This window comes from Tamandua tetradactyla, chromosome 15 (assembly GCF_023851605.1).
Source record: "Tamandua tetradactyla isolate mTamTet1 chromosome 15, mTamTet1.pri, whole genome shotgun sequence".
Classification (NCBI taxonomy): Eukaryota; Metazoa; Chordata; class Mammalia; order Pilosa; family Myrmecophagidae; genus Tamandua; species Tamandua tetradactyla.
The window spans coordinates 47701652-47727135 of record NC_135341.1 but is presented as its reverse complement, the minus strand read 5'-3'; the positions used below and the strand labels follow the sequence as shown (position 1 = coordinate 47727135).

The 25484-nt window shown below is 42.5% G+C and overlaps 2 protein-coding genes and 2 non-coding genes across 5 annotated transcripts in view; all 4 read left to right on the top strand.

The window, feature by feature from the left end:
• Positions 1 to 5358, top strand: part of LOC143657397 (caspase-14-like) — a 38934-nt gene extending 33576 nt beyond the window's left edge. Inside the window, exon 7 of the mRNA XM_077129741.1 lies at positions 3266 to 5358. Within this exon, the coding sequence (XP_076985856.1) occupies positions 3266 to 3367 (102 nt within the window). The 3' untranslated portion in view covers positions 3368 to 5358. The remainder of the gene's footprint in view (positions 1 to 3265) is intronic.
• A 2348-nt stretch (positions 5359 to 7706) lies between these two features.
• Positions 7707 to 12576, top strand: RPSA (ribosomal protein SA). 2 transcript variants are annotated; one of them, XM_077129742.1, is made up of 7 exons: positions 7707 to 7808; positions 8633 to 8798; positions 9695 to 9813; positions 10842 to 11087; positions 11723 to 11851; positions 11964 to 12129; positions 12342 to 12576. In XM_077129742.1, the coding sequence occupies exons 2-7, from the start codon at positions 8666 to 8668 to the stop codon at positions 12434 to 12436; spliced, it is 888 nt and encodes a 295-aa protein (XP_076985857.1). In that variant the 5' UTR covers positions 7707 to 7808; positions 8633 to 8665; the 3' UTR covers positions 12437 to 12576. The 2 variants fall into 2 exon arrangements, with proteins under 2 accessions (XP_076985857.1, XP_076985858.1); XM_077129743.1 differs by lacking the exon at positions 7707 to 7808 and adding an exon at positions 8030 to 8172.
• Positions 9472 to 9622, top strand: LOC143658158 (small nucleolar RNA SNORA62/SNORA6 family). The gene has a single exon (XR_013163168.1). It is a non-coding gene; the product is annotated as a small nucleolar RNA SNORA62/SNORA6 family (small nucleolar RNA).
• Positions 11132 to 11285, top strand: LOC143658157 (small nucleolar RNA SNORA62/SNORA6 family). Its single transcript, XR_013163167.1, has one exon. It is a non-coding gene; the product is annotated as a small nucleolar RNA SNORA62/SNORA6 family (small nucleolar RNA).
• Positions 12577 to 25484: the final 12908 nt, after the last annotated feature.

Here is a 25484-nt window from a genome sequence, read left to right as displayed (position 1 = left end):
TGCCAACCAAAAAAATTATCTTTCTGATCAAGGTTCATTTTCAAATCTTTAAGGAACATCCTTCATTAAAAAAAAATTATTAGAGCAATTGTAGACTTACAGAAATACCACACAAAAAGCACAAAGTTCCCATTTACCCTACCCTCTATGACAGTATTCCCTATTACTAACATTTTGCATTGATGTGGTACCTTCGTTATAATTGATGAAATAGTAGTATATTAACTGTGGTCCATAGTTTATATTAGGGTTTCACTCTTTGTGTTTTATAGTTCTATAGCTTTTAGATTTTTATCCAGGCAATAATTTCCCATTTTAACCGCTTTCAAATATACGATTCAGTGATGCTAATTACACATTCACAATGTTGTGCTACCATTACCACCATTCATTACCAAAACTTTTCCACCATCCGAAATAGAAACTCTGTGCCAATTAAATGTTAACTCCATTCCCCACCCTTACCCTGACTCCTGGTGACCTGTATTCTAATTTCTGATTCTATGAATTTGTTTATTCTCATGTTAGTGAGATCATATGATGGTTGTCCTTTTGTGTCTGGCTGATTTCACTCAACATGATGTCTTCAAGGTTCATCCATGTTGTAGAATGTATCAGAACTTCATTCCTTTTTTACAGCTGAATAATATTTCATTTTATGTATTTACCACATTTTGTTTATCCATTTATGTGTTGATAGACATTTGGGTTACTTACACCTTTTGGCAACTGTGAATAATGTCACTATGAACATTGGTGTGCAAATATTTGTTTGAGTCTCTGCGTTCAGTTCTTTTATGTATATACCTAGAAGTGAAATTGCCTGGTCATACGATATTTCTCTATTTGGACTTTCTCAGGAACTGCCAAACTGTTTTCCACAGCAGCTATACCATTTTGCATGTCCATCAACAGTGTACTAGGGTTCTTATATCTCTACATCCTCACCAACATACACGATTTTCTTTTCTTTCTTTTCTTTTTTAATAATAGCTATTTAGTGGGTATGAAATGGTATCTCATTGTGCTTTTGATTTGCATTTTCCTAATGGCTAATGGTGTGGAGCATCTTTTCATGTGCTTATTGGACATTTGTTTATCTTCTTTAGAGATACGTCTCTTCATATCCTTTGCACATTTTTAAATTGGATTGTCTGTTTTTTTTTTTTTTGCATGGGCAAGTACAGGCAAATGAACCCAGGTCTCTGGCATGGCACGCGAGAACCCTGCCTGCCAAGCCACCTTGGCCCAGGACTGTTTGTCTTTTTGTTGTTGAATTGTAGAAGTTCTTTATATATTCTGGATATTAAATCCTTATCAGATATATGGTTTCCACAATTTTCTTCCTCTTCTATGGGTTGTCACTTCACTTTTTGATACTGTCCTTCACACACAAATTTTTAATTTTGATGAAGTCCCATTTATCTATTTTGTTGTTGTTGCTGTTGTTCATATTTTTGGTATGAAGTATAAGAAACAGTTGCCTAACACAAGGTTCTGAAAATGCTTTCCTATGTTTTCCCCCATGGAGTTTTATCGTTTGGGTTTTCATCTTTAGGAGCTGATCCATTTTGAATGAATATTTATATATGATGCAGCATACTGGTTCACTTTCATTCTCTTTCATATAGATATCCAGTTTTCCCAGCACCCTGGTGGAAGAGACTATTCTTTTCCCACTGAGTAGACTTGGCACCCTTTTCAAAAATCATTTGGCAGACCAAGCCCTTGATCTTGAGGCTTGCTCTTGTGAAGCTTGTTTATGCAGTGGAGAAGCTGAGCCTACCTATAGTTATGCCTAAGAGTTACTTCCAGAGGACCTCTTTTGTTGCTCAGATATTGCCTCTCTTTCTCTAAGCCCAACTCTGCAAGTGAAATCATTATCCTCCCCCCTACGTGGGACATACCACCCAGGGGTGAAAGTCTCTCTGGCAATATGGAATATGACTCCCAGGGATGAGCCTGGCCCTGGCACTGTGGGATCGACAATGCCTTCCTGACCAAAAGAGGGAAAAGAAGTGTAACAAATAAGGTATCAATGGCTGAGAGAGTTCAAACAGAGTCTCAAGGCTACTCTGGAGGCCACTGTTATGCAAGCTTCAGCCAGATATTGCTACCTATCATGGTTTGCCAAGCCAAAACAAAACTATTTCTGCCAACCCTAAAGAACTAGGGCTTTATCTGAGATTCAACAGAGACTCCATGCACTATGATTAATTTCTAGAAACCTACAAACCCAGAAGAGCCAGTCTCTCCAGAACATCACCTAGTTCCATCCCCCATCCCATATTATCGATAGCCCCTTTCAACATGAAAAAGTTGGAGTACCTCTAAAGAGGAGGAGAGAAAATAAGGTTTAACAATTGAGTATGATTGTAGAATTATTATATTGATATTTCTTTTATTTTCCAGTGTCTTGAAGTAGCTAGAAGTAAAAACCTAAAATTGTGGAATTGTGGAATTGGTATGGCCAAACTCTGAAATCTGTTCTACAATTAATTGCTGCGATGTGCTTTGAAATTTATGTCCTTTTGTATATATGTTATTTTTTCACCATTAAGAAACAATCATTTAGCCATAGATGTGAGAGTTGATTTCTGAACTCTTGGTTCAGTTCCACGTTGTTTTTATTACTGTAGCTTTGTATTTGGAAGCGTGAGTCCTTCAGCTTTGTTCTTTTTTGGCTATTCCAATATCCTTCTTTTTTGGCATGAGCAGGCTTCAGAAATCAAACCCAGGTCTCTGGCTCAGCAGGCAAAAATCTTGCCATTGAACCACTGTTGCACCGCTCCCCAATACCCTTCATTTTTAATGCACTTTACCGAGTAGACAGACATTGGCAAAAAGTCTAAAAATATGTATGATGTGATTCTTGCACTAAAGCCACTTAGAGTTTAGCAAGGTAACAGATAACAGATGCGCTTAAAACCAACCCTGGAATTATAGAGCTGGTGGATCCTTTAAAGATAACATAATCCAACTCTCATTTTACCATGAGTTATTAAGACTTGGAGAGGTTTAATATCTTGCCTGATTTTACCCAGTGGCAAGTTGAGCCTCCAACCCAAGTCAGCAGATTGTTTAGTCCAATGTTCCTTCTGCTCCACAGTACTGCCTTCTAATCACTTAATGGGGCATGCTCCTTAGAACAGTGTTTTCCTGGCTTGGTCATTGAATTCTGCCTTCACATTCTATGGGGTTTACTAAAGGGATTTTTGCTCAGGGCATCACATACTTTTGTAAAACTTGTGCTTTTATCTTACAGGTGAATAACAGAGTGGTGCACGCTGAATTTCATCTACAGGAGGAACCAATAAAAGTATCACTTGTAATGGAGTCCACTTTAACTAAATCTGTATACTTTTGACATTAGGAAATTTTTTTTTAAATGTAAAATATAAGGATGCTTTGAAACAAATTTTGTAATGAGCTGTAAAGGATTCTAGCATTTTTTTTGATAGTTATCATTTTGCATTATTTCTGTCATAACTGTTAATTCTCCAAATTGTTTTGTATATATGCTATTTTTCTGAGATTTAACTGTACTTTTTTTTAACTGTCCTTTTTGTAAATAACTTGACTTTTTTAAAGAAAAGATCACTGCATTTTCTGAAATGTTGTTCCCTGAATTGTTATCAGAACATAGAAGTCCAGATCTGTTATTTATGTACTGTTTTAATCATGTTTCCCTTGCTGATTACATCCTACCCCATCTATCCCCAGTTTGGTGCTGGTGCTAAGCCTCATTTTCTTTACCTCGTAATGAGGAACTGCTAAAACACAAAAGATGGTCTTCTGTGTTTTATCTTATTCCCCCCACATCAATTCTGCAGCTAACTGATGTCCTTTTGACTCTGTAAGCTATCTTCAAGTCTTACCTGTGTGTCTCTGCTTGTACTTGGTGCTGTTGATGCTCTCAGACTTTCGTTTGCTGTCTCAGGACCTTTGAGCTGTTTTTTCTGCCTGTCACACACTTCTCCATGCCATGTAGGTGAGTCCTTTTGTCCATCAAGGTTTGAGTCAAACAGCACTTTCCCAACTCCTCAGGCTAGGTCAGCTCTGTCTCTTCTAAGAAATCCTATGTTTTTGTTTAATTGCATTTAGCACTACTGTAATTAAATGATTGTGCAGTGGTTGTTTAATATCTCTTGAGTTCAATCATATGCTCCATGAGGCAGAGGCTGTGTGTTTTGTCACTGTATTCCCAGGTTCCGTCCATGTCTTAAGCCACAGAGAAGCCATGTGATAAATATATAGTGAAAGAATTATGTATGTCTTTTAATTCTCCTATCCAGTGCCCAGAGCTTGGCTCTTACCCTCTGTGCCTATCTAGCTGCCTGCTTGCCATCCCCACTTACTTGCATGTTTTACTTTAATTCAACAAATTGGGAGTTTCCCTAAAACTATTTATAAAACCCATCCCTATTTAACAAAAATCCTTTTACTCCCCCAAATTCCCTTAGGGAAAATATTCCCAGGCCTCAAGCCACTGCCTGTTTGTCCTGGGTCTTAGCCACACCAAATGATTCACCCTTCCTTCACTAAGCATTTGTGGATTAATGAATGCTAAATGAATGCTTCTGGATACGTGAACATAGTTAATTCTGTCCTTCCTGCCTGATACGTCCATTTTACTGTGTGTTTCCTCAGTACTATGCATTCTTCAGGGTGCAACTTGGATCCCATACCATTCTAAAGAAAACTTGTATGGGGTGGGCCATGGTGGCTCAGCAGGTAAGAATGCTTGCCTGCCATGCCCTAGGACCCAGGTTCAATTCCCGGTGCCTGCCCATGTAAAAAAAAAAAAAAGAAAAAAGAAAACCTGTATGTAGACCACAGTTCAGAGTAACAAACTCTGGACTGAGCATGAGTTTTCCTTGTAATTGTGCTCTTTCTGTGTAGCTTTGGGCTTTATTTCTGCCTTGCTTTCTCCATCTGCATGAGAGACTCGGCTCAGCTGACTCTGAGGACTCATCAGCTGGACTTTACTGAGGTTTGACTTCCTAGTGAACTTGCTCACGAATATCCTGGTGATGTGGCTGTTCCTGAAACTGGGGATTCAAGTTGGCAGTTGTGTGAGACTATTGGACTTCCATGTGGATGCTCTGAACATTGACGGCCAAATTCACTGAAGCAACCCAGAATCTCATCCTGTCTTCATTTCAGGGATAATTGTGTCCTTTTTAGTTAATGTGATTTCTTTAAATATATATAATATGATGTAATTTTTATGTGTGTGATTTCATCTTTAAACCATCAAATTCTGATATTTGGTATGTAATCTGTTTTTGTTTTTCTGTATAGACCAGTAAAATACCTCTTTGATTCAGAAAATGTGCACATCAGTGGAGCTTTCTTTGTTCACTTTAATCCCCCAGAATTTCAAGGCATGGGGGCTCATTTCAGGTGGAGAGCAGACTTGTACGATATTGAGCAATAATAACAGCTCTTATTTTCTGAGAGAGGTTAAGGAATTTGTTCAGAGTCACAGTATTTGATAGAGCTGGGATTCCAATGTAGACTAATTAATAGAGGAAATTAATAATAGAAATTAATAGAGGAAAATGCCAAGTGATAGAGAAAAGTTGTAGACAGAATGTCTTTGGCAGAGAAGGGACCATACCTTTTGACTGAAGGAATGAGCAAAGGGGGAAAAAGTAACTCAGTAACATTGCTTAGGCAATTATGGGTAAGATGGTGATGAACATAACAGGACTGGTTCCAGACAAGTTGGTAAAGGGGAGCAAGCAGGAAGTCTGGTGTAGAAGGGCAGGTGGGAAAGGTGTCCAAGATGAAATTGATGCCTGGTTAGCTATGTCCCATTTCATGTCTCTGGACTCTGAGCTTCAAATCAGAACTGGGGTTCTCTCTTTTCCATTCAATGCCATGTGAAATGTAGCCCCCAAAAGAAGCCCCATCACTTTTTTTTTTTTTTTTCACATGGGCAGGCACTGGGAATCGAACCTGGCTCCTCTGGCATGGCAGGCGAGCACTCTCGCCTGCTGAGCCACCATGGCCAGCCCTCCCCTATCACTTTTATATTAAAAAAAAATTACAGTTCAACCCTCAAAACCAATGTTTGCAAAAGGAAGCCTCTAAAATCGACTCCGATAAAAATGGTGGAGAAACTGTTGGTTTGGAGAAGACCAGGGGCCTTCCCAGGGGCCTGGGAGGTGGGCAGGACTCCTTTGACAATTATCTCTTGGGCCAAGGGCTCCTTGCTGTGGTTTACAACCACTAAGGTGCATTTTTTATTTGGGGGCTTTTCTTAACTCATACCTCACCTGGAATTTTCATCATCCAGATTATTCTCAAGGACCAAGTTAATTTTTGGGAAAAGATGATTTTGTGGAGAAACACACCTAAACTCAATTACACTACAATATCCTGGTATAATGGAAGTATTAATGACAATCCATGGTGCATAGGGGAAGGAGTTATTAAGGTGGCTGCTAAAGTGAGATGTTTCAGAAACCCTACCAGAGAAGTCTGCAGTGGCACAAAACTCCCAGCCAGCCATTCAATTTTCAGATGGCTATTTTAAATGTACGCCTTTGTTTTATTTATTTTTGAGAGCCAAAATGTCTCCAGAAATTTTTAGCAGTTTCTTAAATCCACAATGATAAGCTTACTCCTTTTTTCTATGCAGTTCTTTGTTAAAACGCAGTTTCGATTTTAAAACACCCTATGTCCCTCTTAGGAAATTTTGAAAATACTACAAGATAGAGGAAAAAACTTAACCAGTACCAGTCTCGCCCCTCTTTTATACCTATATCAGTGGTTCTCACCCTTGGCTGCACATTAGAATTACCTGGAGAGCTATTTTAAAAATCAGATTTTTTTAGTCTGAGGTTGGGTATGTGCCTATCCAAGTTATTGTAAGGTGTAGCCAGGATTAAAAACTAGTGTATAATTACTAACAATTTGGCTGTTTCTTTGCAATCATCTTTTAATGCAAAAATTTTATTTATTTATTTTATTATTCAATTTTTAAATTTTTGCATGTCATCTTCATTCTGCAATTCTTTCTTGTACTCTAGAACATATTTTAAGTGGTTGAATAATATTGCATTGAACGGAATAAATTCCGTTGATGAATTCTGCAATTTTTTCTTCTACCACAGAAAAATCTCAGGCATTACATCCTGCAGTCTTGTCCTTTTTTTTTTTTCAGGAAAATTTACCTAAGTGACCATTTAAAATCTTAATTACGTACCGTTAAGCTGTACTTCAAAAAATCGAAAGTAATTTCTCCAGCTTTTGTTTATGGAACCCTTGGAGTTTCCGTTTCCGCCCCCCCCCGCAAACATTATTATTTATTTTGGGGAGATGCACGGCCCGGGAATCGAACTCGGATCTCCCACATGGCAGGCAAGAATTCTGCCACCGAACTACCCTCGCACCGCCACCTTGGAGCTTTGAATTCAACAATTCTTCCCTTTACAAATAAGGAAACGGCAGCTTAGAGAAGCGAAGGATGAAGTTCACAGGCGCAAAATGCGAAACTAGTTTCTGACCCAAATTCTCGCTGATACCTATCGCACCGCGTCGCAACGACACGTAAAAGCCCCCAAACCCAAAGCTTTCAAGAACCGGCCAGGACGCGGGTAACGCGAACTGCCTCAGACACCAGAGTAAGCGCGACCACGCTCTTCCGGAAGAAATAGCCCGGCCCTCGAAATGGTTCCGCCCTTCTTCCGCTTGACTTTCTTTGCCATTGGCTGGCAGCCGGCTATATAAGAACGTCACTTCCGCCCCGCTCCCCTTTCCGCGCTACCTACAGTGGGGTCCATACGGCGTTGTCCTCGGTGAGTCTCCTGTGGGGTCTGCGGCCTCTCCCAAAACCACCTGGGAGAGCTTCCTTCCCAAATGAGGGATGCGCAGACCGGTAGGGAGTGCCAGTGGAATTAGCGGATCTGGCTCCAGCTCCTGGCGCCTGGTTTTAGGCCCCGCGGCCTGCACGTGGTGATACCCGGGCGCGCGAGTTCCCACAATGCCCCAGGACTGGGCGGAGATCGTACTTGTGCCCACGCGCTGGGCTGGGGTTCGGACCGGCTTGGCAGCCAGGGGTGGAGAAAGCAGGCCCAGTGTACCCGTTGCGATCGCTTCGGACCCCGACTCGGCGGGAATCCAGAGGCCTAGGCGTGTCGATTTAAAGTCGCTACTGCGATGGTCTGTTTTTTCCTTTTGCGTTGTTCGGTTAGGAGTTAAGTTGTGGTTCTTGGCAGTTTTGAGGAGTATGCACGTATAGTCTGCCTGGGGTACGTGCTGATACCTCTGCTCCTTTTGCTGAACTTTGGCAGTTCTTAAGCATGCTTTTATGTCACATCTGGTTGTTAGCTTTATTCATCCGTAGTTTTTTCTTAACTGTCGAATTCGATAAGTGTTACTTGTGTTGTCTGCCCGTCTTCATGTCACTGTCACTCTTTTCCTTAGCAAGATTTGCCACGATTGTGTGTGTGGTATACATTTGTTCACTAGACTGTTAATCTCAATGCCTGCCACTGTGGGAGGTGTTCTCTTTGGTTGCATTCAAATATGAAGGTGGTTTGAATCAGAGTGTAATTTCAAATGTACCTCACTCACTTAACTAGCTAGAATGAAAAAAAAAAGATGAAGTATTTCTTTTCAGGTTCCCATCGTAACTTAAAGGGAAATTTAAACAATGTCCGGAGCCCTTGATGTCCTGCAGATGAAGGAGGAGGATGTCCTCAAATTCCTTGCAGCAGGAACCCATTTAGGTGGCACCAACCTTGACTTCCAGATGGAACAGTACATCTACAAAAGGAAAAGTGATGGTCAGTCATTGCTTTAATTTTCTTGCCATTCTAGCTATAGATAGAAATTCTGACGCTGTTGAACTGAGGGGCAGTAGTAGGTGAAGCAGTTAACTTTTAAGATTTCTGTCTCAGAGGACTCCCTGCTAAATAGTAATACTAGATCCCCAGAATGGAAACAAGTTTTGAAACTAAGTGTTCTGGTGGCTTTTGGGAAGCATTTGTGGGCTCCAGTAACAATTACTAGATCATGGGACTTGGGTTGGGTCATGAAGGAGAGGTAAGATGTGAGAATAATGAAGAGCTTCATTAGTTGGAATTCTTAGTAATATTCTTTTATTTTCATTAGTGCCCCCTACTTCATAGGTACTGATGCAGGAAAAGCAGGGCAAGAGGTGGGGTAAACCTAACTGTGCTTGGAAGGATTTTAAAAGAGAAGGAAAATAGATTGTGAAGAGAATATGGAAAGTATTAAGTTGACTAAGGCAATTCTATAGCTTAGAGATAGAACTGCTGAAAGATTTGAGGTAGGGAATGTAGACTGAATCTGGTGTCATTACAGATAATACAGAGGGAGGGAAGAATGGCAAGAGCAAGAAGTCAGGAAGTGGTTAAGAACTTGTAGGAATCCTTTGGGGGGCCAGTGGAGTACAGAGGGAAAATAAAAACGATGCTTTTTTCCTCCTGAACCATGACTGCACACTATTAAAGCTCAGGGCAGAGGCCAGTCTTGGCCAGTGAACTTCTGAGTGTCGGAAGTGTGCTATATTAATGGCAGGATTTTCGCTAACACCAGTAGAGCTTGTCTCCATGACTGGATTTTGATAGTACTCACTGCTACACACATTCAACTTATTAGAAGAATGTCCATTTGCAAAGGTAGGTCACGTGTCACAAAGCCTTCTACCCACATCTAGGTATCTACATCATAAATCTGAAGAGGACGTGGGAGAAGCTTCTGCTGGCAGCTCGTGCTATTGTTGCCATTGAAAACCCCGCTGATGTCAGTGTCATATCCTCCAGGAATACAGGCCAGGTCTGTGGAACAGTGTGCTTGGTTTTTATTATAATAAAACTTATAGACATTTTGGTAGGTAGAAAAGTATAATAAAAATAGTACACATTGCAGAAATCATAAGTTAGTTTGAACCATAAGAATGGCCAGTATTTAATGTTTTCAACACAATTCTTTCATCAACATGGGATGGTGTCTTCTTAACTCTGTTTTGTGTTTTCTTGTGCCATTATGTATCTAAAAATAGCTTTAAATTTGTATTTTTAAAAGTGACTGAAGTAAAATTCTGCCTACTTATTTGTTTTGTTTATTGAGGTATTAGTGAATTTCTTGAAAATTTATTTATAAGCACTCCTACGGGGTGATTGAATATTCTAAAAATATCTCCAATTTTGACAGATTGAAAATTATGCAGTAAGACTAGCCTCGCCTTATTTCGTGTTTTAGGTTGAAAGGGCTAGTTTCCATGAACTTAATTATCTCTGAATGAACAAAGTGACCACTCATGCATCCCTCAAAAATTTATTATGTATCTAGTCAGTGGTTGGGATGTTAACAGGAGAACCATGTGTACCTTTTTGAAAGATACAGGAAATAAAATTGATAGTCTCTGGAGAATGAAACAGCATTAGAGTGTAAAGAAGGCTGGGGTATGTTCTTATATAATGCAGTTGTGATTAAATTTGACCAGAGATCTGAAGTGGTTATGAAATACCAGGCTCTGTTCAGTTTATTGAACTTGCCAGCCAAGCAAGACTGGCATCTGGCTCTGGTCCCTCCAGAGGTGATGAAGCCATGAGCCATGAACACCTGCAGGAGGGGGTATGCTTACCCTGTTTTGTTGTCATGGTTTTTAAGTACTTATCTCTTGGCATATAGAAAACATAGACTATAGGATGCTATTGGGTGTTTCATGTTTGAAGAAGAATAATTTGAAAATTCCCACTAGGTAGGCTACTTCAGGAGATTGTAGAACTGGGTGTTGATGCCTTAGCATATGAAATTTCCTAAGAAACCATCTCTGAAGTTAATGTTCTTATTTCTTCAAGCGGGCTGTGCTAAAGTTTGCTGCTGCCACTGGAGCAACTCCTATTGCCGGGCGCTTCACCCCTGGAACTTTCACTAACCAGATTCAGGCCGCCTTTCGGGAGCCACGTCTTCTGGTGGTGACGGATCCCAGGGCTGACCACCAGCCTCTCACAGAGGCATCCTATGTTAACCTGCCCACCATTGCACTGTGTAACACAGATTCTCCTCTGCGCTATGTGGACATTGCCATCCCGTGCAACAACAAGGTAATTTTATGGCAATGGAAATTCTATAAACAGCGGGGCCTTCCAGTGCACATTGTTAGAGCTTGGAGCTGAGGTCACTGGCTGGCCGATGAACTCTCAAGTGTAGGTAGTGTGCTACATGATGGGCAAGTTTTTCGCTAACACCACAAGGGTCTCTGGCCCAATGAGTGGAGTTTGATAGTAATCCTTGCTACAAATATAACTTTAATGTATAAGAGATCCTTGAGGGATTAAAATGTTTAAAAATTGATCAGTAAGCATGTTTCCTGTATTTTTTCCTGTCTTTCTGTACGTTTTTTGTTCTATGGGCCTCTCTGGTGTTACTTGGCCTTTCTGTTTTCAGACCAACTTGATGAATCCTGCTGTTAGATGCTAAAAAAAAAAGGTGGGTTGCCTGTGGTTCAGATTGATCTATTTAATTACCAGTGTCAGTTTGTTCCTAGTTTGAGGGCTTCACAAAGAGTAGTTGTTAAACATCCCGATTGTTCCAGTCAAGGTTGAGAACTGACTTACAGAATAATCTTGCCATGGTTACACTCTGAAACTAAGAGATGTGAAGGCAGGTTAGGTGAATGGGGAAATGCCTACTTTCGATTGTCTAGGTGTCAACGTTTTAATCTATCTGGCTTTTACAGGGAGCTCACTCAGTGGGTCTGATGTGGTGGATGCTGGCCCGGGAAGTTTTGCGCATGCGTGGCACCATCTCCCGTGAACACCCATGGGAAGTCATGCCTGATCTCTACTTCTACAGGGATCCTGAAGAGGTGAGCTCCACACAGGTTTGGGGGTCACGTAAGCAAATTAGACAACTTTGGTGTGTACTTCTTGTAAGTAAAAATTGTCAGTTACTAAGCTCTTAACCTTTTTAATAACCAGATTGAAAAGGAAGAGCAAGCTGCTGCTGAAAAGGCTGTGACCAAGGAGGAATTTCAGGGCGAATGGACTGCTCCAGCTCCTGAATTTACTGCTACTCAGCCTGAGGTTGCAGACTGGTCTGAAGGTGTACAGGTGCCCTCTGTGCCTATTCAGCAGTTCCCTACTGGTATGTATCAGCATTGAAGTGCATCAGAATTGATGATCCTCGTGGCCTTTTGTGTATACTAGCTGTGCTAAAAGAAATTGGATTTAGGTGCTTTTGAACTGGGCTGCCCTTGGTCTTTGTTCTTTGTAATGTGCCAGATTGCTGGAGGGAGTGGGTATGATGTGGAAACTAGTACTTTTTAGGGCTGATGGCTTTTTTTATTTTCTTTATAGAAGACTGGAGTGCTCAGCCTGCAACTGAAGACTGGTCTGCAGCTCCCACTGCTCAGGCCACTGAGTGGGTAGGAACAACCACTGAGTGGTCATAAGCTGTTCTTGCGTAGGCTCGTAAACAAGTTGCCGGAAAATAAACAAGTTTCTATAAGTTAATGTGCATTTATGTATTATTCCAGATCAAGGTTCCTGGAGATTGCTTCACAACTTTTAACAGTTTTGCTTTTAAAACCCATTACGGATTGTGTTGCTTTTCATTTGGGATTTTTCCTGAACGTTTAGTTTAAGGGAGCATCTGAGTTCTGAAAGTATAGCTGTGAGTGGTTACATGTATACATGACAACACCAGGGATGCTTTTTCCAAAGGGTTTATGGGTGTATCTCCTGTCTCCATCCTCATTTCTGCTCTAAACTTGTGGTTCCCTTTCTACTTTTAAGAAGGTGTTTGCTGAGTTGACTGTTTGGCCAACGTTTTTTTGATCTCTGAATACAGATTAGAAGCACATGTTTGTTTTAGGAAATAAGGAAAGTTTTTCTCCACCTGTCTTCCTTTTTGCTATTTTGTACTATCACGTCACAGTATCTAGCAGAAATTTAGCTTTAACTTAGAAATAAGAGTGGCCTGCAGTGTGCTGACCTGAGAAAGGGAACACTCAACTGTTAGCATTCCCTTTGAAACAAGCTCTGGGGGAAGGGTGGCAACAAATTCTGCTTGCTGCCACTGGTATAGGATTGATCCATCATTTGATTTCATTTGATTAACGGTCACTTTGCTGTTGCTCTCTTAGGAAAAAAGAGGACTTCTCAAGACTTGGTGTATTTTTTATTAGAGCTTCACATTCAGACCAATCTTAGGTCTTAGGTATTTAAGAGTAAATAGGATTTGTCTGACAGTCCTCTTTTCCTGTTGTGTAATAAATTAGGACCAAAATCTGTTCTCCAGAGAACTAGAAATTGTGTGTGTGTGTGTATGATTATAATTGATTCCTGAGGGGGTCTGTTAAGTCAAATGTACAGCAAGCTGGAGGCAGGAAATTCCAGGAAGGAGTGAAGGAGGGTGGAGTTGTAGTGTTGCAGAATTTCTTGAACTGTGGTATGTGCGGTCTTGCCTACTCTGACCCTGTAGGGATCACCAGGTATGTTTCTCATTGAGTTTCTGGAAATGCAGAACCTCGAGACATTGCATATGGAAATGCAGTAATGTGTGTACTCTTCATATCTGCTATTTTTAAATGCATTTTAATTCTTTGAAAATTGCTGCTGTACCCTCCTGAGCTGATCTCACAATAACGGCTCATATTTGTAGTTTGGAAAAAACTTCAAGGAGCAAGTTATATGGGGTTAGATCTGTGGAACTGAAGCATCTTCATGGTAAATATGTAGGAGCAAGTTTGGGGAGGCCTTCCAGTTTTCAGCTCTAGCAGTGTTCAGGATCCTGCCCCTGAATTCTAGTAGGATTCAATGGACCTCGGAAGTCCCCACAGATGGTTCTGCAGTAACAGTAATTCTTTGAAGCAGAGAGAGGATCAGAAGTGTGGGAGGACAGACTAGCACTGGTGGGTGCCAGGAGTGAGAAGGAAAGGTTGAGGGAAAGAAGCTCATTTGTCAGCAGTTTCTGGAATGGAGGAGGCTGTGTAGGGAGCTACCCTGGGAAGGAGAGGTGGAGGCAACCTTGTCAAAAACAGATCCTATTTTATCTGACTCCGATCTTGAAATTGCTGACTCATTCAGGACTAACCAACCCACCCCTAGTTGTCCCTGTCAGCACTGGGTTTTCATAACCTATAGGCTTATGGTTTGCCTCTTGCCCCTACCTCTTGAGTCCATGACATTTTTGCTAACAGCTTTTTTTCTAAAATTTAAATGCAGAGACGAGATGTTCTCTCAGGGTTAGTTCATTTTCAGCATAGTGGAAGCCAGTAGATTGTAGATTTCTCTGAGATGCACTCCTACCTTGCTTGGGTTTAGCATATCCTGGACCTCAAGTGTGGCTGAGACTTAATGTTCCCATCTTACCACAAGTTTTCCTATGCCTGGGTCATCCTGCCGTGGGCCCCAGCAGCTGACACATGGCAGTGAAGCCATCACCATAAAATTAGCATGAACTAAATAAATAGCCATTTTTTTTTTTTACCGATCCAGACTTCGTTTTGTTTTCATTGACTTGGTGTCCATGTGGCATAGGTAGTTCATAAATGCTGCTGGATCTGTATGATAATCTGTACCACTTTCCAGGCATTCACCCAGTATCCTGCCACTGACAGCTTTTCTGTTGGTGTTTGTGACTGCTTCTCCTTAACCTTTACTAAGGTGTTTGATGTGGCCTCCTTTATTCAAGTTGCTGTCTTAACAGTGTGAGGACAAGGGGCACTCCCCAAGTTGGGTTGGCCTGTGGTCTCCTGGTAAACAAGTGGGAGGACTGGATCTGACCTGGCCATGTCCCAGCACCAGGGCAAATCCACATTCACATGTAGACTGGAGGCACCTCTAGCCATTGTAGCCCCATCAATGTGTCCCAGGATTGGACACAACTGGGATGAAAGTCCTGCTCTGCCCATTCCTAGTATGTGGCCCTAAGCAGGAGACCATGTCTGGGCCCAAGTTGCTTGGCATAAAGTCAGGATAAACATGGGGCTGTCGTGATTGAGATTTAGTGCGCAGCAATTACCCTGGGCCTGGACATGTAGCAAACCTTCATCCAATGTATCACAGTGTCCTTCATTAATATTTAACTTAAAATAATTTTTAATTGCAAAATTAATACATACAGATGATTCTAAAAGACACTGCCATACATTTGTGAATAAGAGTAAGTTAACAGTGTCTAATCACAATGCAGGTTATGAAATGGGAAGGTGCTGAGACCCCAGAAAGCCTTTCTATGAACCCTCCACGAGGCCATAAAGCTTCAGCAATTGTGATACCTTGCTTGAATTTATCATTTATCATCTCTGTCCCTTTCAATCATGAGTTTAGATTTCCTGTTTTTTAACCTGTCTGGGAGTAAATTTATAGCATATCAAATTATGCAGTTTGCTCCCTTTGCTCAATGTAACGTTTGTGATTTTCATGCCTGGTTATCGTGCTTCTGTGACATCAGTATATTGCAGTGGGCATCTAGGTTGTTTATAGGTTTTGGCCATTAGCAAAAGTACTGTTTTGAACATTCTTTGATAGATCCTCGTGCCACATGAGTTTTCCTTTCTGTCAGTAAAAACTGTCTCCACCAGATAATAATCAGTTTCACAATGTTATGTAAAAACCTATCTCCTAGCACTTTCTAATAAAAATGCTCAGAACTATTGTCTCAAAAACCCAGGGTCTTTCTGATCCTTGCTATTCACTCTGGCCAGCAGTACTCTTTTAATTACTAGAACTTCATAATCTGTTATGAGAATCTCTCTACCTCCTCTTCTCTACCAGTCTTGGTTATTATCGACCCTGGTACATTGTCAGATAAAGATTTTAATCAACCAGTTCTACTCTGAAATTTTGGGGGATTGCATTGATTCTATAAATTATTTAGAGGGGTTTTACATATCTCTTGGTAATTTTGTTTCTAGGTACTTGAGTTTTTGTCTTTGCTGTTGTAAATTTTGCTTTGTTAAGAAACTGTTAATCCTGTTGAAACACCTAAACCTGTATTCTAAATAACGTAGCTGTCCACTGGTAAATACCACTATTTCCATGGGGTTACTGACCCTTCCTGAGCAATCCAGACCTTTTGTGCAAGGCAGAGATGAGATTTACTAAACTCTATCCTGTTCAAAATATTCCTGCCAAACATATTAGCTATTTAGTAGAGCAGATCTTGCTGCACTTTAAAATATGATAGGTTCAGCAGGCTTCACTTAGGAATAACTCCCAAATTATCTGATTCTGTTTTCACAAAAAGTCTCAAAATAAGAATTCAACATTCAACAAATATTTAATAAGCACTTACTCAGGACCAGGTATTATTCTAAGCACTGGGGATAGAGCAGTAAATGAAGACAAAGCTTCTGACCTTGTAGAAGTTACTTTTTGTTTGGGGGAGCAGACAAACTTGTAAACTATTTCCTATGGGAACAGAAGTAAAGACAGTGGAAACAAGAAGATGGGTTTTGTCTGAAGCAAGAATCAAGCATGAAACTGCAGAAGGGAGACAAATGGAGAGAATCACTGGAGAGAACCAAAAGAATAAAGAAACCCTTTGGAGGAGAGTCTCAGCCCATCGTCATCAAGGGAGGTTGATAGAGGTTTTACTCATGGGTGATCTGGTGCCTTTACCAGAGACCACAGAGTCTCTTGGAGTGCATGTTTTGTGAGAGGCAGAGCCACTGCCTGACAATGAAACCTCAGCTAAGTTTTCTCTCCTCTCTTAGATGTGTTGAAGCAAGTTGGGGGCTAGAAAACTTTAATTGTACAGACATCTGCCCTCTTCTGCCCCTTGCTGCCCCCCCCCCTCATGGAAAGAAACACTCATGGAATATTCTCCCCACTCAAGAGTGACTGGGTCAGTTCATACTCAAGCAAGGGGCCCTCAACATTGCCAAAAGCATCCGTCCACCATGCCAAGTCCCTCCATCACCTCTTCAGACACTGACATCTGCATTTCCTTCCATTCAGTACTCTATCCCAAGCCAATGAGTTTCTTCTATATATGATTTCCAAAAGAAAGTGACAGCTCTAGGTATGGGTCGGCCACATGCAGAACTACAGTGGGGCTTCACAGGTTTGAGACAGAAGGAATGGGCTGATTTGACCTTTTATATGCTTCAAAATCCCTGATAGAAGGTTTTTTGGGTATCGGTATATATCATTTCGTGCAGATAAATTCTGGTATTTTGTAAACAATGTCTAATATTCTGTATTAACGTGCTTTTGCAATTCAAGAATGAAAAATAAGATCATTTCCAATTTCAAACAAAGTGGACAGATGAAACGACATTAGAGAAGGGGTTTAGTGAACTAGAAAAAATATATGAAGGAATTACTCATACAGAGACAGAAATAGAAAGCAGGAAAGAGAAATTAGTATACAGAGAGGGTAAAATAGAATGTCTAAAGCAATCTAATTGGAGCTCCAAAAGGAGAGAATGGGAAAGTCATCATCAAAGATGAGACAGAATTTTCTGAAAGTCTCATGGATCCACAAATTCAAGAATCCCAATGTATGCTGTGTAGGATCAATTTTTAAAAATCTAGCCTTAATTGCTCTACAGAGAAATCACAGAAACATCAAAATCAAAAGGGTTTTGAAAGGAGCCATACAGAAAAAGGGCACCCAGCTGCTCCCCACCAAGGCCAGCCAGAGGGCAGCAAAACAAAGTGGTGAACACTCAGCTCTGTGATTCATGAATTAGGATAACAAAGACTTAGAAAAACAGGAATAGAGTTTAATAAGGGAAAAAAAGTGATGCCAGAAGGAAACCGTGACCAGGAGTCTGGCAGCCTGCCAATGTCCATCCTCCCTTCTTCCATAAAAGCAGACCTTCTGATTTTTAGACCAGCCCAAGCTGAGAGGTTGGAGCCAATGGCTACAGTGTAGTAGAATGTTCAATCAGATTTTAAGACCTGGATTACTTGGGAGGATAGGTCAAACACAATTTAACCAAGGCATTAGGGAACTGGTAGGAAAGATCCAGAATAATGGTGTATGTTAGCTTTCTTGGTTGCTTTGAACCAAGCCCTGTGAGTGAGAACGCCAGATACATTTAACCAGCCTGCAAGCAGAAATGGAAGGGATCCAGAGTTTTGCTTATGCAGACATTTTTGTCCCTGATAATCTGTATCCTGAGCCAAACAGTTCTGTGTGCCCAAGTGAGGCAGTTATGAGCTGCACATCTGAAGAAGCAGACTCAAAGAGATAACACTCCTGCTACATGGAGCATGCATTAAGGTCAGATAGAAGCTATTTTCCATTGCAAACCTACAGAAACAAAAATCTGACAAAATTGTGTTATGGTAGCAAGGATTTGAACAGGAATTCTTATAACTGACTTATGGAAATATAAATTGGTAGTCTGGCATTATTGAGTAACATAAGCATGTGTGCTATCCCTCCTGGGGTATACACAGAGAAATTCATGAACATTTGCTTTAAGGTTTGTGGACCAGAATGCTAATTGGCAAACCGGGATACAGCCCAGGGTCCAGCAACAGTACATGCCAATAAAGTGTGGTACCTTCACACTACAGCGTGCCAGGCAACAATGAAAATAAAGCATGGCTACACACAATGATGTGCATGAATCTTACAAAATATAATTTGGGTCAAAACAACCACAACAAAATTATTCCAATCGTGAATTCATATAAAGTTCAAAAACAGGCAAAGGTAAGCTATATTCTTTAGAGATGTATCCCTTGGTGGAAAACATTGTGTAAAACCATAACAAAATGGCATTTCCAAATAAGCCCTGAGCCCTCCTCAGGAGTGCACAGAAGGGAAGATGGGGACAAGATGGGGTAGTGAACATAATACCCTCAGGTCTGAAGCCCTGAGAGACACGACTCACCCCACTCCCCACGCACCTGAACCTCATCACCAGCCCCCTACTGCACCCCAAACACTCTCACCCCAACAGCTCCCCACCCCCTGTCCCCATACCAACTGCCCAACCCCCAGCCCAACCCACCTCTCCAGTGCAAAAGCAGTCTACTCCTGCCCCTCCCAAGACCCGCCCACCCAGTCGACACCCACCTCCCCCTACCTCCCCCTACCTGTCCACTGCGAGCACTTACCTTCATACACAGGCTACACCCGCCCCCAGCCCATACAGTGGCGAGATAACCCCTGCCCCCTCCCCTGTCTCTGCACAGGTGAACATCAGATTACGGTCCTCCCAGATCCGCACAGGCTCATGATCCTCCAGTCATCTCCCCCAGCTCTGGCCAGGCGCTGATCTGCACATCTGGGCCTTGCCCAACCCCAGCTCACGCAGACTCAACCCCAGCCCACTGCCCCTGAGCTCAGTGCACACGCACTGTAGACCAATACACATGAGGGCACCGTCCCCTAGACCCGGGCACCTGCAAATCCTCCCTGCCCCTGGGCGCCCACGCACTCATGCACTGATTTCTTTTCTTTTTTTTTTTTTCTGCATGGGCAGACACCAGGAATCAAACCTGGGTCTCTGGCATGGCAGGCAAGAACTCTACCTGCTGAGCTACCATGGCCCACCCTCGTGCACTGATTTCTTGACCCCTGCACCCCAAACCCCTGCACCCTAACCCCTCTGCCCCCCACACATGCACCCTTGTCCCCTCTCTCACCCGGCACAAGTACCCTTCTCCTATACCTGGTAGGTGCCCACATGCGCATCTGTGCTACATAGCCCCCGCCCTGCGCACGTGTACATACCTGCTCCAACCCCCCGACATACACGTCCTGCAGCCCCTGTGACCTGTGCCCTGCCCCTACACAACTAATTGTTGTGCTATGCTTTGAAATGTATTGATTTTTGTATATATTTTTATTTTTCACACACACAAAAAAGTCGATTGTGTAATGATAAAAATATATATATTCCTTCCATCCTCCAATGTTCTGGAGCAGCTAGAAGGAAAAATCTGAGTTGATGTTATGGTAGCCCATGACAAACTCTGGGATCTGTCCTGTGACTAGTTATTGAAGAGATCTTTGAAAATTATTGCTTCTTTCCTTTCTTTGCTTTGTGTATACAATTAAAAAGTTAAGAAAAACAATAACAAAATGTCTAATTAATGGGGTAAAAGCAAACCAAATAAAATCAAGTATATAAAAAATAATACATGCAATGTGTCGAGGACATGTGAAAGATGAAGTGTTTCAAGGTTTTTGTTAATGAAAGAAGTTAAAATATCAACTTTAGAGTACAAAAACATCTCCCACCCCACACACCCATCTTACAAGGTGACCCTGCCATATTCCCATGAGTGGAGTCTTTGTCCCCATCCCTTAAACCTGGGTGAAAAACTTAGTGGATCTCTTAACTAAGGAAAAAAGCCCCATCGTGTCCTAAAGAGAATAAAGTCAACCTATTCCTCCACCCTTTTTGCCACCTTATACTTTGTCATCTCCTGTTGGGTAGCTGATGGCTGGGGGTAAGCGGCCTTACTGAGTCAGTCACACAGACACACAGTACATGACTCAGGAGACAACCCTCAGGGGTGAGTGGAAGGCAGCCACTTTATTGAGGAAGTGCACAGGCTTTTATATAGGCTGGGAGCACGCAGGGACACGTGTCGGGCTGGGATTGGTCACCGTTGTTGCTAGGGTGGTGGGCAGATTTAAGGTTAGCACTTTTGGCGCGAACCACCGCCAGTTCCGGGAAGAAAGCCAGTCGCGGGCTAGGCCATTTTGTGTTGCCTTGCATCAGCTACGGCAGCCATGTTGGCAATATTTTATGGCTTCTCCCTCAATCTCCCTCCTCCAGAACATGAGTTCCTAGGAAAGAACTTACCATAGGATTACTAGTCACTAAGGTAATAGTGGTAACAGTGGAAGTGATGTTAGGTGATTTCCAAAGCTAGATCATAAAAAAATGCAAGTCCCTTTTGGAACTTAGCCATCCTCCAGTAAGGAAGCTCAAGCAGCCGAGATCTGACAGGAGAGGAACCGAGACCCCCAGCCTAGGAGAACTCCCAGCCAATGGCCAGCACTAATTTGCCAGTCACATGCGCCATCTGTATTGTGAGTTGATTGTGCAGCTCCATTTAGAGCCATCTCAGCTGATTCCATGTGGAGCAGGTTCAAGTCCTTCCTGTCAAGCTCTGTCAAAATTGCATATTTGTGAGCCGAAGAATTGATTGTTTTTGTTTTAAGCAACTTAGTTTTAAGAATATTTGTTACTCAGCAATAGATTTCTGATACAGAGAGAAAATTTTAGAGGCATTCTCACTGAAGTCAGAAAAGAGACATTTATGTCCACTATCACCACTATTTTATATCATAGAAGTAAACATATCAGGCAATGTAGTTAGACAAGAGTTGACTAAATATATACACTATATCCAACTGACTTTCCCCCTTACAATTATAAAATAAGCATTTCTCTGTGGTATTATAGCTGTTATAACTATTGTATATATTTGCTACATTATCAATTATGAAATTTTGTGTCCACAAAATTGTTTATATATCAACTTTCCAATTTTAAAAAATATTTTATAAAATTTTTACTATTATAAATATGGCTGTCATGAACATCCTTGTGGTTAATTGGATGAAAATTGCAGGGAAAATTTTAAGGCTTTTAAATAAATTATTAAGTTATCCCGACCTGCATTTTTAGTAAATACAAAAGGATTGCAGGTTTCAAATAATCATTATCCACAATAATCATTCATCTTTATTCAAGGAAAAATTACATTTCAGGATTATTTGCATATCAATTGTATAAAGAGCAGTTGCTGACCTGCTTTGAGTGTTCAGAAGAGGCTGCAAGGCTTGACTTAGTGTCCCTCCATGGCTCCCCTTTGCATCCAGAAGGACAAAGATTGATAGGATTAAGCATTTAGCCTTGGGCCACTAGTGAAGGATTTAAGGGTAGTTCTCTGGTCCTGGTCACCATCATAAACAAACCTGAATAATTTTATCTTCCTTGCTTGCTTTTTTTTTTTCCCAGAATTTATAAAGAGATTGTCCAACTCAACAACTTGCTTACTTTTAGGCATTTATATGCAGCTTGTGTATTTTAGTGGTGTGGATTTAAAAAGCTGCCTTGACTTACCTCAGTGGATGGCTGAATCTGAGCAATGAAGGGTACAGACCAATGGTGTCTTTTGGCAGAAAAGCTCTTGGTAAAGTTGTACGAGTCAGTGATCTATGCTGATGTGGAGAAACCCAACTTAGGAGTTGGGTTTTGAGGGTCAGGATATCTCAGGGGCCTCATGACACATTTGCTTGAAGCCATGGGGGTCAGTTCTTGCTCCTCAATATTCCAGCCATCTGGCATGTAGCCTGTGGGGCAAGAACATGACTGGACAGCCAGAAAGGACTTTTGACCACTTATCCTTAACTGGTACTGGCGGGAGCCCATGTTAAGTTGAAGCAGTGACTAGTAATCCTAAGGTAAATTCTTTCCTAGGAACTCGTGTTCCAGAGGAGGGGGATGACAAAGTAGAAGGTGGCAAAAAATAGTGGAGGAATAGGTTGATTTTATTCTCTTTAGGACACAATCGGGCTCTTTTTCTTGGAAAAGGGAAGTCAGGAGCCCTGCAGAGTGGAAATTATTGTAAAATTGATTTCCCTTCAGTTAACTTCTGAACATACAGTCAAACTTGGGAAGACCATTTCCTGAAAGCTCACCTGAATTGCATCTCCAGCTACATTTTCAGCCTTGAGAAGTAAGTACCTGGGTTGTGAAGATGCACCTAAAAGACTTGTGAGTCACCCCTGGAGTGGCTGGAAGCAGACTGCTGACCCAGGGAGGAGAGGAACTGCGGGAAGTTGGACTTTTCTTGTCTCATCTGGGCATGTGCTGGTGACATCTTCCCAGTTCCTCAAGGTTATTTTCTTAGGTCAATGTCTGAATGGTTCCAAGGGACTGGGGGCAGAAAGGACACTGCAACAATTATGTATGAGGAGGGAAAACTGCATAAATGTGTCATATGGGACAGACAGACTCATCAAATTGAAGATTCTCATACCATAACTCTCAAAGATTCCTGGCAATTCCCAGGATTTAGTGTTTCCAAAAGGTTCCCCAGGAAATTTTGATGCTGATGATCCATGTAAACAATCTTTTGGAATACTCCTTTAGAACTCTAATGGGGCTTCTCTGCATTAGATACCAATGGTTTGTAGTCCAGAGTGCCAGAGTCAGGACAGAGAGATGAGGTAGATGGGAAGAACAAAGGAATTTGACTTAAAGGGGTGGGTAGCATAAAAGTTATCTACTGGTGTGTAAAAATCCATCTCAAATCAATACCACTTATTTAACTTAAGGTTCTGCTGGGCAGTCCTTCTGGCCTGATCCAAGCTCAGCTCATCTGGGCTGGGCTCACTCACTTGTCTGGGGTCAGATGGCAGGATAGTTAGGGACTGGCTAATCCCAGATGCTGTCTTTCTCTCAGATGAGTCTTTGGGAAAGCCTGGTGTCATGCCATCCATCAGGATAGTCAGGGTTTGTGCATATGAAGGCAGATTTCCAGGAGCAGTGAGCAGTTTTCAAGTATCCTCTTGCATCATCTTTGCTATTGTCCCGTTGGCCAAAACAAGTCCACGCCGAGCATTACAATGGATACAGTAAGCCTGAGCAAATGCAGGGGCCATCTCTGCCACGGTCGACCACAAATAGAGGAATGAGAAGAGACACAAGGCAACTAATCAATATTAAAAGGGGGTTCTTGATGCTATGTGGGATGGAGAACGAACCCCAGTTCAGGAAGAATGTTTAGTTCTAACAAAGACCACCCGAATCCCAGCATGCCTGGGGTGAGTAAGTGGGGAAAATGGAGCTGCAGAACCTAAAGTCAGAGAATTTCCCTGCCCCAGTCCTCCACAACCTCTAAACCTGTACCCTGTGCTCAAACAGGTCCAGAAATAGCCACAGTAAGACTGGAGTCCAGTCCAGCAGCCAATGCTTGATCTGCTGGTGTGGCTGTCTGGTGGGGGCCTTCTGGCTTAGAGCATTCCCGGCCCTGGATCTGGGGGCAAGTTGGTCACCCCGCAGGCAGGACTCTCCAGAGGACAGTCCAGGAGGCTCGGCCTCCCGGGGAGAGCAGACCAGCTGTACGCAGCAATGTTGTTCTGTGCTGGGCCCTCGCCCAGCAGCCTGGGATGGAGGCAGAGCTGTGCTCCCAGGCCATCCTGGGGGTTCGCTCATCAGCGCAGAAGTGAGAGCGAGAGCAGCAGCTGGGGCCTCTGGGTCAGATTCCTCTTCACCCCTAGGGGGCCTGATGGTGGTAGAGTCCTCAAGGGCTGGGCTCAGGTGAGCGGCTGTCCTCACAGTGCCTACACCTTGGCTGCAGGCTTCACCTTCTGGTCCTAGGTGTCCACCTTGGGTTCAGGTCTGACTCCTGCAGCGCTCGGGGCAACCTCTCTGGGACCCAACGGTTCCCTGCCAAGCCCCAACCGCCCAGAGGCTCCTGGCTACCCACTAACGCCCCCTCCCACTCCCGGCCAACTCCCGACTACCTGCCTAACCTACTCCTTGCCTGGGGTAGGACTGGCACTGCTACTAGTTCCTTAGAGGAAATGGTGCTCAAAGTTGGCGGGAAGGATGAGTAGGAGCATCGAATGAAGATGATCAGGAGGGTATTATAGACTTGAGTAAGGAAGATGGAAAATCTTGGAGAGTAGCCTGGAGAGGCCAGTAACTTTGGGACCCTCAGGTCATAGTGTGCTGAGCTTAAAGCTGGAGGTGGGGATGGGGGTAGGGGTGGAGAGAAGGTGCTAGGGAGGAAAGAGAAGTGAGATCATGAGCCTTGATGAAGAGAGTTGGGGATACAGTCAGCCATGTGAAGTAGAAGGAAGTGGGAGCAATGGAGAGGGATTGCCCAGGGGGGGGAAGTTGGCCAGGAGAGAGTGTGGGTGACCTAGGAAGAGGTGGACCTTTTGAAGAAGCTATAAAGGAGAAGAATGTCGTCATGGGCCAGGCAGGTTGGTTGGGACAGGGCAGCTGTGAAGACAGTGGGCCTAGGATGAAGGTGTCTGAGTTTCCACCTTAATTGAGGTGGAAGCAGGAAGAAAGGGCGTGGAAGGGTGAAGGTAAGGAGAGGGATACCCAGTTTAATTTTGGAGATGTTTAGTTGGTAAACAGAGATGGCTTGGACCCATCCATCTCAACACTTTCTGGGAAAGTGTTCAGTGAGTAGACATGGAGGGTCTGGAGCCAGCAGAAAGAGGTGGATTGGGTTCATTAACAGGTACATGGAGCCATGGGGCTGGATGACATCAAAGAGCTGAGCTCAGAAATGTACTGGACCTCTCTGTCCAAGGGATAGAATAACTTTCAAGGAGCTAGAGGAGGCAAGACAGAGAAGGTGAAGAAAATCCTCAAAAGGTGCCTTGAAAGCTTATGAAAAAAATCAAACAGGATTTGGAATAAACCTTTGGCAGCACTCATTGAAACTGAAATATAATTCCACCTCTCTGTATCTACCAGGAAGAAAAGGCACATACAAGCAGAGGCATACCACAGGGGGTGGGTGGGAGCGGTCTGTCCCTGCAGTCAA